This window comes from Pogoniulus pusillus, chromosome 1 (genome assembly GCF_015220805.1).
Source record: "Pogoniulus pusillus isolate bPogPus1 chromosome 1, bPogPus1.pri, whole genome shotgun sequence".
Classification (NCBI taxonomy): domain Eukaryota; kingdom Metazoa; phylum Chordata; class Aves; order Piciformes; family Lybiidae; genus Pogoniulus; species Pogoniulus pusillus.
Genome location: NC_087264.1, coordinates 26,250,255 through 26,265,109, shown reverse-complemented (window position 1 = coordinate 26,265,109; position 14,855 = coordinate 26,250,255). Strand labels below are relative to the sequence as shown.

At 47.0% G+C, this 14,855-nt stretch overlaps 2 protein-coding genes across 9 annotated transcripts in view; one reads left to right on the top strand and one right to left on the bottom strand.

Moving 5' to 3' along the window:
- LOC135176963 (WW domain-binding protein 11-like) overlaps positions 1–10,213 on the bottom strand; it is a 21,861-nt gene extending 11,648 nt beyond the window's left edge. The window contains exon 1 of the mRNA XM_064146856.1: positions 9,972–10,213. The gene's annotated coding sequence lies outside the window, so the exon portion shown is untranslated. The remainder of the gene's footprint in view (positions 1–9,971) is intronic.
- ATG13 (autophagy related 13) overlaps positions 1–14,855 on the top strand; it is a 26,055-nt gene extending 11,200 nt beyond the window's left edge. The window contains exons 8-18 of one of the 8 annotated variants that reach the window (XM_064145204.1): positions 68–164; positions 508–606; positions 1,320–1,410; positions 4,601–4,699; positions 5,635–5,718; positions 7,200–7,333; positions 8,823–8,940; positions 9,615–9,692; positions 9,999–10,115; positions 10,538–10,666; positions 11,847–14,855. In XM_064145204.1, coding sequence (XP_064001274.1) covers positions 68–164; positions 508–606; positions 1,320–1,410; positions 4,601–4,699; positions 5,635–5,718; positions 7,200–7,333; positions 8,823–8,940; positions 9,615–9,692; positions 9,999–10,115; positions 10,538–10,666; positions 11,847–11,924 — 1,124 coding nt within the window. In that variant the 3' untranslated portion in view covers positions 11,925–14,855. Of the gene's footprint in view, positions 1–67; positions 165–507; positions 607–1,319; positions 1,411–4,600; positions 4,700–5,607; positions 5,719–7,199; positions 7,334–8,822; positions 8,941–9,614; positions 9,693–9,998; positions 10,116–10,537; positions 10,667–11,846 lie in introns of all 8 variants that reach the window. The other 7 variants (XM_064145209.1, XM_064145195.1, XM_064145239.1 and 4 more) reach the window with 7 other exon arrangements.

The following is a 14,855-nucleotide window of genomic DNA, read 5'->3' as shown; positions in this document are numbered from 1 at the left end:
CCTCAGAATAGGAAAGTATGGAACAGAAATCATCAGTGAAACCAACACTAATTCCTTAACCTTACAGGGTTCCAGACAGTCCGTGTTGGGACAGTGGGAACTCCAGTGGGCACCATCACTTTGTCTTGTGCCTACAGAATCAACCTTGCTTTCATGTCAACCAGGTGAGAAAATGGGATCAGGTCTGACACTATTTTGCAGTAGTGTTAAACCACTCATATTATGAGCCCCTAAATCTTTCCCTTCTGCTTATCCTTTCCTGCTGAGGTTCTCTTCCATGGAGAATACTCTCTTCCATGCTTATGTCTTACAGCAAGGAGAGTATTTGGGTAGCCCCTGAGCCACACTAGAACTCCAAATTGTTGATGCGTGCTTGGAGGAGTTGCAGGGATGAATTGTAAAGCTGTGCCAGTCTCATTAACAGACACAGGGGTTTTCTCTGAGGGTGCCATGACTTGGGGTGAGAGAGGAAAAAAGCCAGTAATACCATTGCTTGTTGCCTTGCAGGCAGTTTGAGAGGACCCCTCCCATCATGGGGATTATCATTGATCACTTTGTGGACCGCCCCTATCCCAGTTCTTCACCCATGCATCCCTGCAATTACAGGTGAGGAAATACTGAGTTGAAGCCATGGGCCATGGTGAAGGCATCAGTTATGCCCAAATACAGAGCCTTTTCCACTCTGCTGACTGCATGGGAAGGGACACTGGAGAAGGATTAGTATCAACCAAATTGACATATCTGACCATATGAGGAAGGGTGGAGTTTTCCTCCTCACATTTAGAAGGCTGACTGCAGCAGGCCTCAGTATTTCTCCACATTCCTTATACAAGCACTTGGACACAAAGGATGTTTAACCTTGACTGCCTTTGGGAATTTGAAAGTGAAATAACCCTCCTGCAGAACACATGTCCAGATATCTCCACCAGGGAAAGATCAGAGTGTAGTTTATCTTTGTAGGCGAGAGGTTTGCTTTCTCTAAAATGCACCTGAGGGTAGTCAGATGGGGACCAGTGCTGTTATTTGGCAATGGTTCCATAAACACTGAAGCCAGCAGCATTAGCTGGTATCTCAGAACCTATAGGTAAAACATGGAAAGAAGTGTTTCTGTGTGGGAGTGGAAGAGAAGTGCCCAGGGAAAATTAAAGTTTTCACATTTTGTTTTCCTCAACTCTGCCAAGTCCATGAGAGCCCTTCATAATTCTCCTCTCAGCTTCACCCAAATACTCTCACCCTCCCTGTTTGTCCCACTGTGTTTACTCTTTGTTTGTTCTAAAGAATATTTCCAGTTAGAAGCTTTTCTCCTCTTGCTGCTTTAGAGGTGGTGAGGACACTAGTGCAGTGTACCCCTCAGTAGAAGATTCCCAAGAAGTGTGTACCACATCTTTTTCCACCTCTCCACCATCTCAGGTAAGAGAAGCCAGGCTTCTTTTTCTTGGCTGTTAGATGGAACAAGTGCTGTTTAGAGTAGTGTCTACTCCTACATCAACTCCTGCTGCTAATTAAAATTGAATGTCTGAGTTATTTATACTGTTACACTCTGAGTAAAACCTAGATACTAGCTTCAAAAGAATGCTAGAGGACTAAAAACTTGAATTATTACTGAGAAAGGGTAAAAGAACCTCTGGGCTGAGATGTGCATGAAAAGGGGAGCAGTGTGCTTAGACATTCACATACTGATACTGCAAGAGGAATTCAGGAGATTGATACCAGGTAGCATAAGCAGTGGCACCAGACTGACAGTGAGAAAAGGAAAATGCTTAGAGCACAGTCATGTTTTCTGCACTGCAGAAGGGAAAAGCAGGAAAAAAGACAAAAGCTATCTTTGTTGAACTATTTAAAAGGAGCTGAGGCAGCAGGAATAAATATCAGCAGACTAATTGAGTCATAGTATCAAACAAGGGGCTTAATACTCTGTAATTCACCTATCCATGCAAATTTCATTTCAGTTTGCAATTTAAAATAAATAGATAATGGTTTCATTCTGAACATCAAACCCCAGAAACTCCAATTCCTCTCTCTTTTACTGCCCTTATATATCTGGGTCCACAATCCTGTATTTTGAAGACTTGGGACAGATCTGCAGTTGTCCTATAGCTTTAAATATTGGGAATGTCCTGCCTTGTTGTCCAGCCAAGCAGGTGGCTCTACTGAGCTGTAAAGACAATCTAAAGACTCTCAATCTCTTGCTGTTGGTGTGAAACATTGAGTGAAGTATAATTGGAGTGGTGTTCCGGACAGAATGAAGCAGTGGCAAGCCCCATATCAGATGCTGAGGAGTTAGTCACAGAATTAATAAGGCTGGAAAAGACCTCTAGGATCATTGAGGCCAACCAGTCACCTAACCCTACTAATTAACTAAACCATGGCACTAAGTGCCTCATCCAGCCTCCTCTTAAGCACCTCCAGGGATAGTGACTACACCTCCTCCCCAGACAGCCCATTCCAATGCAAATCACTCTTTCCGTGAAGAACCTCTTCCTAACATCCAGCCTAAACCTACCCTGGTGCAGCTTGAGACTGTGTCCTCTTGTGCTCTCCCTGAGTGCCTGGCAGAAGAGACCAACCCCACCTGACTACAGCCTCCTTTCAGGTAGCTGTAGATAGCAATGAGGTCTCTCTTGAGCCTCCTCTTCTCCAGGCTGCACACCCCCAGCTCCCTCGGCTGCTTCTCACAGGGCTGTGCTCCAGCCCCCTCACCAGCCTTGCTGCCCTTCTCTGGACACAGTCAAGCACCTCAATATCTTTCTTAAATTGAGGGGCCCAGAACTGGACACAGCACTCAAGGTGTGGCCTAACCAGTGCTGGGTACAGGGGCAGAAGGACTTCCTTTGTCCTGCTGGCCACACCATTCGTGATACAGGCCAGGATGCCATTGGTCTTCTTGGCCACCTGGGCACACTGCTGGCTCATGTTCAGCTGTCAGCCAGTCTCCCCAGGTGCCTCTCTACCTGGCTGCTCTCCAGCCACTCTGTCCCCAGCCTGTAGTGCTGCATGGGGTTGTCGTGGCCAAAGTGCAGAACCCAGCACTTGGCCTTCTGAAATCTCATGTCGTTGGAATGCGTCCATCTGTCCAGCCTGCCCAGGTCCCTCTGCAGAGCCCTCCTGCCCTCTAACAGATCATCTGCTGACTGCTTTAACAAAACATATTCTGCTGTGTGGACAAGCTAGAAATGAGCTGCTCTTAGGAAGCATTTTTATGCAAGTGGATTTGGGGTGACAGGGTATCAGGCAATGTTGAACTAGTCAGACAGCACTCATGGTGAGTCTGATGGAGAGAAGCTCTTCTCATTCTGTGATGAAGAGTGCAGGGGATGAGTTTGTGGCCAAGTTGTGTTCTGCCTTGTCACAAAATGAGTTAAATGCAAACAGTATCATAAGGAAATTTTCACTGGCTTGCCAGTGTTCCTGCCAGTGTTATTGAACAGGGATAGTATATTTTAAGGCATTGAAGTTGATATTTTCCCCAGGGATACGAAGCTTTGCTATCAGTGAACAGAAAAGCTTTATGAAAGCAGATGAAGCCTAGGGATTCATACTAAGTATGAGCCTGCACTCTTGCTCTTTCTGTGGCTCATAGTTGCCATGTGCTGTGCACTTAGCTATAAAGCAACTGCCAGTCTTTGTTACCACAGTTGGAATGGTAAGGCTGTTCTTGGCAGAGTGGTCTCTAAAGGAAATTAGAAAGGTAAAAAATAGTTAATTTCTTTTTCCACTTTTCTACACCCAACAATGTGCAGGAAAATACTGGGAACTGTGTAGTTCTGTAGGCAGATTGTCCAAGTCTCTGCCTGCCTTCCCTAACGTGCATGGGACAAGAGAATACCTGTTACTTTTCCCCTGTGAGCCTGCACAGACTGTGTCTGTGTGTTGTGGAGTAGCCCAGAATTCAGGAGGGAGTCTTGCCATGGGCAATACCCAAATTAGCTTTCCTTTAACTGAAAACTCTTGGTGGGAACATGACTGGAGAAAGTGTGGGACTAAAAGAGGTTTGGTCTGCCCTTTTCACATTTTCTATCTACAACACTGTTTACTTCTGGAGCACCACCCCTGTTAAGTGAGTTCTCATCTTACATCAGTGTGTTTGAATTGCACCTTAGTCTGTGTCTGCTTTATTCTAAGAGTGCAGCAGACCTGCCAAGATACAATCCCTCAGGATGCTGGCAGATTAGGAGTCCTTCTGGGAGGGGAGAGTACTGAAATGGTGCAGTTGGTACAAAGGAAAAATTACTCTTGACTTTTTCTGCCGTCCACTCAGCCTTCACCATTGCCTGGTACCAATTCTAATTAGCAGTGGGACAGAGGCTCTGGCAGTTACTTTTCTTTCAGTGTTCACTGGAGTCTAAAATGCTACCTGTGTTGAGTGGTTCACTGAGATTGGGAAACAGTCAATTCTTCACAAGATGAATGTGCTTCTGGCAGTACTGAGACTTCTGCTCTGTGTGTAGGTGTGGCTGCTGCAGCCAAAACCTCTTCACTAGCATTCAGTTCATCCAACTCTTCCTAGTTCTTCTCTCAAGTCCTGTCTCTTTCTCTCTCTCCCCTTCTCTCACTCTCTCTCTTTTCCTTGTTTCTTCTGTGTGTCTCTGTCTGTGCACAGTGCGTTTTTACTGTCACAAAGGCACATTTTCAGACCCCTCCTCCTGTGGTGACGGACACCTTGAAGGTCCCAGTGGTGGGGCTGGCCTTCTCACATCAAGTGAGTCGTCAAGAGAATACTTAGAATATGCTGTTCGTGGCCAGGTGTAGTTCTAGCACGACAAAACAAATACAGGAAACTACGAAGCTGACAGTGTGGAATGGGTGTTGTGCATGGCAAAGGCTGGTGAACCCCAAAAGGCCATGCACATCACTGAGACAGGCTGCTTTGAATGCCTTTGCAGATGAAGGCCTCCCAAAGATGGGAGAAGCACCCCTAAATAAACAGTAGCTGTTGCAGGGATTGTTAGCGGAAGACACAGTCAGTAAGGCCCAGTAAGCCTGAGTGTTTTACCAGCTAGTGCCCCTAGAGCCTGCACTCTCTTGTGCTCCATTCAGCTTAACTGGCCTCATGCAAATAAAAGTGGTGCTCATCAGTCAGACCCCTGTAAAGGTTTGTCAGTGCTGGCACTGCTGGAGGCTCACGCACAGAGCTCTGAAACGAGCATTCCTCTTGGGGGCAAGCAAGCTAAGCCAGGGAAGTTTTATTTCATGTGACCAGCTGGTTTCTGCTTGGGGCAGATAAAGAACTTTTCTTGGGGTTCACTGCTTCCAACACGCAGTTCCTAAAGCAATCTCACAAGGCTTAGCTTCCCAGCATGCAAGGCAGGCCTGCAGAGCAGAGCTTCCTTGTGACTGGAGGTCAGCCATGCCTATGTGTGTAGGAAACTGTCCTGTTTTCTGGTCAGGGCCCAGAGAGTCTCCTGCAGCAAGAACTTTGTAGAGTAATGACTTGCCTTATTGCTTCCAATTAAAATCTGTCATCCCTCTGCCAGCCTGAAATGCTGTGCCTCTGACTCTTCCTCTTCCTTCTTCGGTGACTGATAATTATTCAGACTGTGGGGCATTCCCCTTCCCCTTCCTCTCTCCTCTCCCTTTGCCCTTCTTGTTTTTTCTCTTCTTTCTTAGCTTTCCAGCTCTCGTCTTTCTTATCAGCCTGCTGCCCTGGGAGTTGGATCAGCTGACATGGGGTATCCTGTACTCCTTGCTGGTGGCTTGAATGCTGCACACCCTCACCAGGTATTTGTAGAGGGTAGAACAAGCATGGCTGGTATTGCAACCATTTGTGTCACCTGTACCTCTGAGAGAGGCCTTGAAACTCGTGCATGCATTGGTGTCCTGTCTGCCAGGAATGAAAACAATGCCAGGTGAACACAGAGAAAGCACAACTTGCCCAGGAGCTGGGAGCTGGCTCCTCAGCATCCCCGAAATCACTGGAATAGGGATCGTATGGAATATCTACACCAAGAGAGGAGGCAGCAGACCTCTATGCTTGCCCCAACACCTCACTGATTCCAAACTCGGGCTGTCTGACAGAGCTGCTGCCCCTGCAGCTGTCCAAGCACAGCCCAGACATAGGTGACACTGGCAGTCCAGAGTGACAGTTTTGCATCTGTTCATCAGACAACGAAGCAAAGGTGACAGAAGTTCATTTCTGCCTGTGATGCTGCAGCTACACCAGAGTTTTGCTGACACAGTGATGGCAGAGTAGACTACTTCAGTGGGAAGGGACCTACAACAATCAGCTAGTCCAACTGCCTGACCACTTTGGGGGTGACCAGGTTAAAACATATTAAGGGCATTGCCCAGCTGCATCCTAAACACTGAGAGGCTTAGGCTATTGACCACCTCTCTAGGAAGCCTGTGGTGGTTTTTGACCACCCTCTCAGTAAAGAAATGCTTCCTGTTGTCTAGTCTGAACCTCCCCAGGTGTGGAAGAATTTCTCGCCAGTCGAGGACATAAAGTCATAAACATGGGTAACTGGCGCTGAGAACGTCCTTGGTTCCCAGCGAGGCTAGGAAATCGAGCTGTAAACAACTGAGCACCCCACACACAGCTGCAGTGGGCAGAGACTAGATAACCAAGGGGGCTGGAGTGGGTGGTCTGGGAGGCTGACCCTTAGAATGTTGTGATAAGTTAACCTATGCACACCTTACATGTAACTCTGGACCCTCTGACTGTAACCAATCTTAAGCTGAGCACGCCTCTTGCTAGAATGCATATAAGTCACTGTATCACGGAAATAAAGGGGATTTGACCATCTAACCATAGTGGTGAACAAAGAGTCATCTTCCCATAGCGCTCCACCGAACGTGTTCCCCAACACCCAGGCATGCATGTCCTGTCACTGGATAACAGGGAGAAGAGATCAGTACCACCCTCTCTGCTTGCCCTCCTCAGGAAGCTGTAGAGAGTACTGAGGTTGTAGCAAGAGGATTTTCATTTTTCCTTTTTTTTTAACCCTCTCCTTGAAGCAGAGGACCAGAGCTCTGCAGTGTAAAAACAGGCCTAAAGTGGAGAGGAGTGGAGTGGGAAGGCAGTAAAAACAGTTTGTATTGCATTGATCACCTTCTACCTGACAACTCCCTCAGCCTCATGGGGGCTGAAGCCCAGGCATATTCCACAACTCAATCCCAGTGTGAGGGAAGCTGCTTTGTATTGCACTGTGGCACTGGCCTGAGTTTGAGATCTCTAACTTGGCTGTTTCTCTCCATCTTAGCTGATTGGTCCAGGCAAAGAGGGGGGAGTTCCCCTGATTCCTAGCCAGCCAGCACATGGCACTCAAGCTGACCAAGAGAGGATGTGCACCCCACTGGATGGAGTCCACTACTCAGCAGCTACTCCTTCTAGTAGGTAGGTTGGTTTTAGGTGATCTGTTACCAGTACCTAGCCCCTTTAGAATCCTTTTAAAACAAGCTTTGTTTTCCCTATGCAACCTATTGTTTGTAGCCTGTCTCCTGCCTTTCCACCTCAAGAAACAAGTAGCAACTTTCTCTAACTGGAGCTTTTTCATCCTTTCTGCAAGCAGTGATCTGCCTCCTCTGCTTACACCTGCTAGTCCCTACAACTGCCAACTTTACCTTTATTATAATTTTTATCTTTTTTAAGTCTCTCTGCTGCTTTTGCTGATTGCCAAACAAGATGAAGTAAGTTCACAAGTGAAGTCTGAAATTCTCCAGGAGGAGATTCTTCACAAAGAGAGTGATTTCCCATTGGAATGGGCTTCCCAGGGAGGTGGTGGAGGCACCGTCCCTGGAGGTCTTCAAGAAAAGACTGGATAAGGCACTTAGTGCCATGGTCTGGTTGACTGGATAGGTCTGGGTGATAGGTTGGACTGGATGATCTTGGAGGTCTCTTCCAACCTGGCTGATTCTACGATTCTTTGATTCTTTGATCTGGTCACTGTCTCATTAGGAAACTTCAGGCTCAAAGATAGATTAAAGGAAACAGTGCAGCCTCAAAGTGCACCAAATCACCTGTCTGAGCTAATTAAATCCTTCTGTTCTTTGGCCACCATATTTATTTCTTGTGAAGCCTCTCTTGGGGTCACACAGTTCTAATTAAAGTACAAGCTGCCCAGAGAGGTGGTGGAGTTTCCATCTCTGGAGTCATTCAGAACTCTTCTGGACTCCATCCTGTGCAGCCTGCTCTAGGTGAACCTGCTCTGGCAGAGGGGTTGGACTGTGGATGATCTCTTGAGGTCACTTCCAACCCCTATAATTCTGTGATTCTGTGAAGCATCAAAGATTTTGCTATGAGGAAACCAAAAATTCATAACTGCATTAGCACTTTGCTGGATATGCTAAGTAGTCCTCTGGCCAGAAAACTCAACCTATTTTGTGTGTGTGTTTTGTTTTAAAGCTGTGGAAGGAAAATAAAGGGCACAGAAATAACCAGTGTCCATGCAGCAAATGAATCACACTGGCAGTAGCTGTTGTGATGTATTAGACTGCTGTCTTTGTAACCTGAGTGGCAGACACAGTTCTAGCTCTTGTCCTCACCTCCTGACAGAATAGCAGTGACCAAGAATTGCTGTCAAAGTGCACATTTTGAAGTTAGAAGTCCATGTCCAAAAAGAAAAACCTCTTTTAGTTGGCAGCAGCTTTCAGTTTGGCTAAAGAGTTTTCATCCAGTGTTAACAGAAAACCAATTTCAGAAGTTTCCCACTCCCTCTTTGTGCTCTTGACCGAGGAGGAAGGTGTGGGACAAGGACAGAGTTTTCTGTTGTGCTCCAGCCAATACTAGGAGTAACCCCCAGCCAAAAGAAGGGGTCCTGTAAAGTGTGTGGTCTCCCTGCAGTGCTTGTGCCAGGAGGCACTGAGCAGTCTCTTTTCTCCCGCAGCGAGGACACGGAAACAGTCTCAAACAGCAGCGAGGGGAAGTGTGGCTCTCCACGTGATCTCTTGGAGACCATCTTTATCCGCAAGGTGGGAGCCTTTGTCAACAAACCCATTAACCAGGTAACTAGCAGCAGATCTTCTTAGAGGGCACCATAATACTCTGCTGCTTCTATGTTTTCCTATGCAGAGGAGCAAAAAGTACCCCAATGCCAGGGCAACCATGGGCACTGCAGGTGCTTATTCCTGACTGCTGCATTTTCCTACAAGGCCTTGTCACAGGCTTGCTTTTCACAGAGGCCCTTTGGGACATGACAGCCACTGAATTTGCCCCACTTTGCCAACACTGTATTTGGGAATGGAAGACTTAATACTCTGCTTGAGACTCACAATGAACTGCCATTACCACAGGTTCATAAACTGGGGAGGCTGGTAGCAAGCCTCTCTTCCTTGAAGGAGCATGCAGCAGACCATCACTAGTAAGCAAGCATTTACACTCAGCTAGGTCTGCTTCTGCCCACTTCCTAGGGCTGCTCTTGAGTGGATGAAGGAGAACTGTTCATTAACCCTTGCCTGTATTTTACAAGAGGTATATGAGCAATCCCACCTCAGGATATCTATCTACACTAGGTCAGCTGAGTACAGTCTCTCCATTTTGTGCCTTTTAAATGAGGTTTGTCAGCCCCCTGCTGATGTGATTTTGGGCAGTTTTTAGCAGGCCTGACACAAAGACTTTCAATATGTGTGCTGCGTAAGCAGAGCATCTTAGTGAAATTCTGTTTGCTGAATCTCCTCAGGTGACCATGGCCAACTTAGACATTCCTTTTGCCATGTTTGCTCCCAAGAATGTTGAGCTGGAAGATAACGACCCCATGGTAAGCCTCTTCCAGAGGTACAATGTGTGCCTTCTCAGCATCCCTTATGCAACACCCCTGCCATTCCCTACCTTGAATACGCTTTGGGTTTTGAGCACTGAACTAGTTACTCAGATTTATTTGGTTTCAGGAAGTTTCCTGTTTTGAATCTTGGGCTCTCTAGACATGAAAATAACTGTTTGCTGCCTCTGCTGTAGCACCTGTGTATTGTCTAACCTTCTAACTGCCCCTACACCGTCAAAACACACAGATAAACATGATCATAAGGTCACTACTCACCATCTTGCTGTTTGTTTTCTTGGGCAGGTTAATCCTCCTGACTCCCCAGAAACTGAATCTCCTCTGCAAGGCAGCTTACACTCAGAGGGCTCCAGTGGCAGCAGCACAGGGAACACCCATGATGACTTTGTTATGATTGACTTTGTAAGTGCCCTCATCATTGCTTTACACCTTGCACCTGCCTGTTAGGTTCAGGTGCAGGTACCACAGCAAATGTCAGGAGTAGCTTTTCCAAGGGGATGAAAAAGAGCTGGACTCACAGCTCTGAAGCAGAGCTTGGCAGTCCCAAAACTGCAGTGACACCGCTATTTGGAACCACCAGCTACAAATTACTCTTTCAGGTCCCCACCTACACCTGTGTCCTCTCTTTAATGCCTAAAGAAGTCAGATTGTAAGAAAATGTGCTCCTCCAGGAGCCGCCCTTCAGTTTTTAATCTGCATTACTGCAACAGCAGCTGTAGTGCCAAGATGTTCACTGACAGCAGGTGGTGACTTTACCTGAGATGGAGGCAAAAGGGAAGCCCATGTCTCTAACCAGGAATTAATGGCAGTATCTTTGATTCCAGAAACCAGCATTTTCGAAAGATGACATTCTGCCAATGGACCTGGGGACATTTTACCGTGAGTTTCAGAACCCCCCTCAACTCAGCAGCCTCTCCATTGACATTGGAGCACAGTCCATGGCAGAGGATTTGGTATGGAACCCTTACATTTCTCTTTGTGTTAATCATAGGTGTTTTATAATGCTCTCCCTATTCCTAGTTTGAAAAGCAGTTGTATCTCCATGGAATTATAGAATAATTTGGGTTAGAAGTGACCTTTAGAAGGGGTCCAGCACCCCTATTAGTGAGCAGGGACATCTTAAACTAAATCATTCCCACCTGGCCTGGAACATTTCCCAGGATGGTGGCTTCTACCACCTCTCTAGACAACCTGCACCAGTGCTTCATCACTCATTGTAAAAAAAAAATCTTCCTTCTATCTAGTCTAAATTTCTTCTCTTTTGTTTAAAACCATCACCCTGTGGCCTGTCACAACAGCTCTGCTAAAAAGTCTGTCCCCATTTTTCTTATAGGCCCCCTGTATACTTTAAGGCCACAATAAGGTCTCCCTGGAACCTTCTCTGGGCTGAGTACTGCCAGCTCTTTCAGCCTGTCCTCACAACAGAGGTGTTCCAGTCCTCTGATCATTTTCATGGCCCTCCTCTAGACCCACTACAGGAGGCCCATGTCTTTCCTGTACTTCTCAGGAGAGAAACTGCCTAAAAGGGGGTCCCTCACTATTACATTCCTGAAAATGCAAATTGGTGGCATGTCTGATCCCCTGAACCTGAAGTATTTATCTTCAAGCTGAAAGCTGCTGCCATGTGCTTGCTGTGGCTGTCAGTGAACTCCCCAAAGCAATCCAATCTTTGGCATGTCAAACTGAGCACCAAAGTAAGCCTGAACTTGCGGCCTGAGCAGAGGTAAAGTCCTGGTGTAGTTGGTGAAGGTCACGTCCGGGTGAGCACTGTATTGGGCTGGCAGGCAGCATCACAGCCTGTGGGGAGAAGCCAGTACAAAGGCCTGCAGGGGACTGGGTGACAACATGAGCAGCTTACCGTGCTACAGCTGGTAGTGCAAATTGCACAAGGAGAGGCCCCAGTGCACCTACTGTTCCTGCAGAGCAAACACACTCTGGGCAGTGTGCCCTTCTCAGGGTCACTTGCTGGATGTTGCCAGAGAATTGCTGGGTTTGTGCACACGGGAAAGGGAATGCAGAGCAGCAGAGAGTGGCTGGGTGACTCAAAACAGTTTTTACCTTAAAGTGTGTGCTTCAAGCATCATCTTGCCTGCTGTGAGTAAGCCCTGATCTGCACCTTTCTTCACCCTTCAGGACTCCTTACCAGAGAAGCTGGCAGTCCACGAGAAAAATGTCAAAGAGTTTGATGCCTTTGTAGAAACCCTGCAGTGAAGCCATTTCCCAGTTTTGCTGCACCAGCTCCTCCTTCTCAAGGCATTTTGGAGAATGACGTCACCAAATGTCCCTATTGCCCCTGCTCTGCCTTTTATCTCACTTTGACTAGTTCCTTCCATCAAGGGAGCTTTCTTTGATTGCTCTCTTTAACAGCTCATCTGCTGATTTTCCTCAACTGCACCACCTCACAGTCCTGGGCTGCCTTTCCTGCTCACAGCCAGTTTTGAATTTAAAGATTTCAGCAGGGACATGGAAGGTCAAACTCCAACGTGTGAAACTTACTTTCTCTCCAGTCCCTGTTCTGTGTGGAGGAGCTTTGTGAAAAGGTGCCGTGTGCTTCCTCCCAAGGTCCTACGGTGTAAGTGCCCCAGGTATAGCTCCTTGCTAACAGACTTGCACCTACAGTCTCTGATCCTGGTAGAGCATAGAAAGCTTTGGCTCGTTTCCAGGGTCTGTGAGTTCAGCAGATTTCAAGAGGTTGAAGTCCAGAACATCCATTCCACAGAGTGGGGCATTTCATTCTGCCTTCAGCGTGAGTGCCTGGAGCCCAGGGAGAGACGTCAGCTCGGGGACCTGTGTAACACAAGTTAAGTTTGCTTTCTGGCTTCTGTGCAGAGCCACTGCGGGAGGCCTCATCACGCCTTCATGTTTCCTTCCCAAGTGCAGCACCGCTCGGCTGCGCGCAGCGACCAGCGCTGACCGCTGGCAAGCCTGCGTGTGGCAGCTGTGCTGCTGCTGAATTCACAGGCTCTGCTTCTGAATTGCAACTGTAAATACTAGGAATCCTATTTCTTTAGGGTTATGTAACTAGGAGTCTTAGTCCAAGATTCTCTCCTCTAATCCTTGCAAACCTTCCTGCTTTATGGTTAATAGATGACCTTATGAAATATTTATTGCTTTTAAAGAAACCTATATTTAAAAGATGTTCTGTTTTCATGTAGTAGTGCAGGTCATGCTGCCCTGGATCACTGCAGACAGCAGGTGTGCCATGGAACCCTGGCCAGTGAGACTGGTCTCGCTTTGCAGGACAATATCCAAGATATTTATTTTCTAAGACAGACTTGATTATTCTCATACAATACTCGGGGGACTGTGTGCCCATTGCAGCCAGTCAGGGCCCACTGATAGAACGAAAGGCACACGGTGGTGGAGGGGCAGGGACTTGGTAACAAGCTGTGTTCTGATAGGCATGGGTGAAGTTGCAGTGTTCTTCAGCCATTCAGAAAGCAGCTCCTTTAAAGAAGCACATTTTTGGGGAGCTTATGGTACTTTTTAATCAGCTGGCTTTTGATTAGCTGAGATTTTATTTTTCTAATGATCTGGCTCTCAGCAGTGTGAGTGGCTGGCAGTGCTCTGCCATTGATTTGGCTGTTGTATGCATTTGGCTGGCAGTGCTCTGCCATTGATTTGGCTGTTGTATGCATTTGCCTGACTGTAAGGGCAGGAGGAGGCACAGTTAACACTAAATAGAAACTTAGGTAAGGTAGAATCTTCTTGTGGTTCTCTTCTTCTCCTCCCACATGTAACTAGAATGAGCAACCAGAAGACCCCTTACTGTCCTAAAATACTTTTTATTTCTTTCTCCAGCAGTGGGGTTGCATTGCCTCAGTACTGAGGAACCATCTTCATTTCCTTAGAATGGCTGAGTAACCAGCCTTCTAGGTAGTGCAACGTGGCCGTGTCTTCAGCTGAGCTGAAGTTTCAGTTGAGATTGCCAGCAGCTGATGAGAGGCCATCACCTCCTCTCTAGAACACTACTTCTTTGCCAGTGCTAGAGCAAGGAACTAAGTTCAGAGTAGAGCAACACAATACTTTGAGCTTTACCAGTTTTTATGTGAAGTGCTGTGTTTGATGGGAAGCTATGCGAGCTCAAAAACTCTAGCTAAGAGCTTTGTTGAGGAGCAGCTACCCACCAGAACCTTTTTAGCTTACTCAATCAATTCAACTTCTAGGGCAACCTCATACAAAAATGGCTTAGTCCTTGCAGGTAAGATGCACAAACATTTAAGAAAGCTTCCAAGACAAATAGCTCAGAAGGGGTCCTGGGTTACACAGGCTTTACAGTTACTTGATTCTCCAAAGCCACCTTCTTTTACAGGGGGAAAGGGCTGCAGAGGGGTACTGGAACACAAGGAATGAATGGCTCACCTCTGCTCAGGAAGCTGGTCTCTGTCACCTTGTAGAAAATGGCTCACGGACAGGTGGTCACCATCACCTCTTACCATACAGGCTGTGCTTGGGCAAGTTGTACCATGTGGGCTGCAAAGCAGCAGAGGTGTGGTGAAGTGCTGGTTCTTCTCCATGAGTACATAATGTTGAACTTCACCTAGGCAGTGCTGCTGCTGTCCTCTTCTCAGGCTGACAAGCTGTGGAGCTGGCAGAAATCGTGCCATTCTTGCTAATCCTTTCTAGAAGGTTTCCCTGAGGCAAATACTTGTTCAGTTGTTAATGCAGTTCCTCACATAGCTACAGCTCCCACATCATAAGGCAGGAGGCCAGTGTGGCATGGTTCTCTTCTTCTTCAAAAGGCTGGAAACTGGCCTATGTAAGCTACTAGTGTTGAGCTGGATGGCCACAGCAATAAGAGACTCTCTAGGGCTGAGTTATGTGCCTCTTTTCTGGACATTCCTCAGTTTCAACACGTAGTTGCTACATCTAGGCTCTGAGTTCCCTGCCCATGGCACAAATGCTCAGCTTCAGGAAAGATCTAGCTGCTGCTGTGGCCTGCCCCAGGCTGTGTTATTAAGGCTGTTTCAGCAGCTGTCTGCTTGATGCTATATTAAGGACAGTATGGATGGATGGATGTAGCTGCTGCTTTACAGATACTTTGGGTGAAGGGGAAGGCTCCTAAATTGTATTGTTTTGGAAACAGTCTCCACTGTACTTCAAGTATTCAAAGAATTTCCAATAAAACTTTTATGTAAGCAA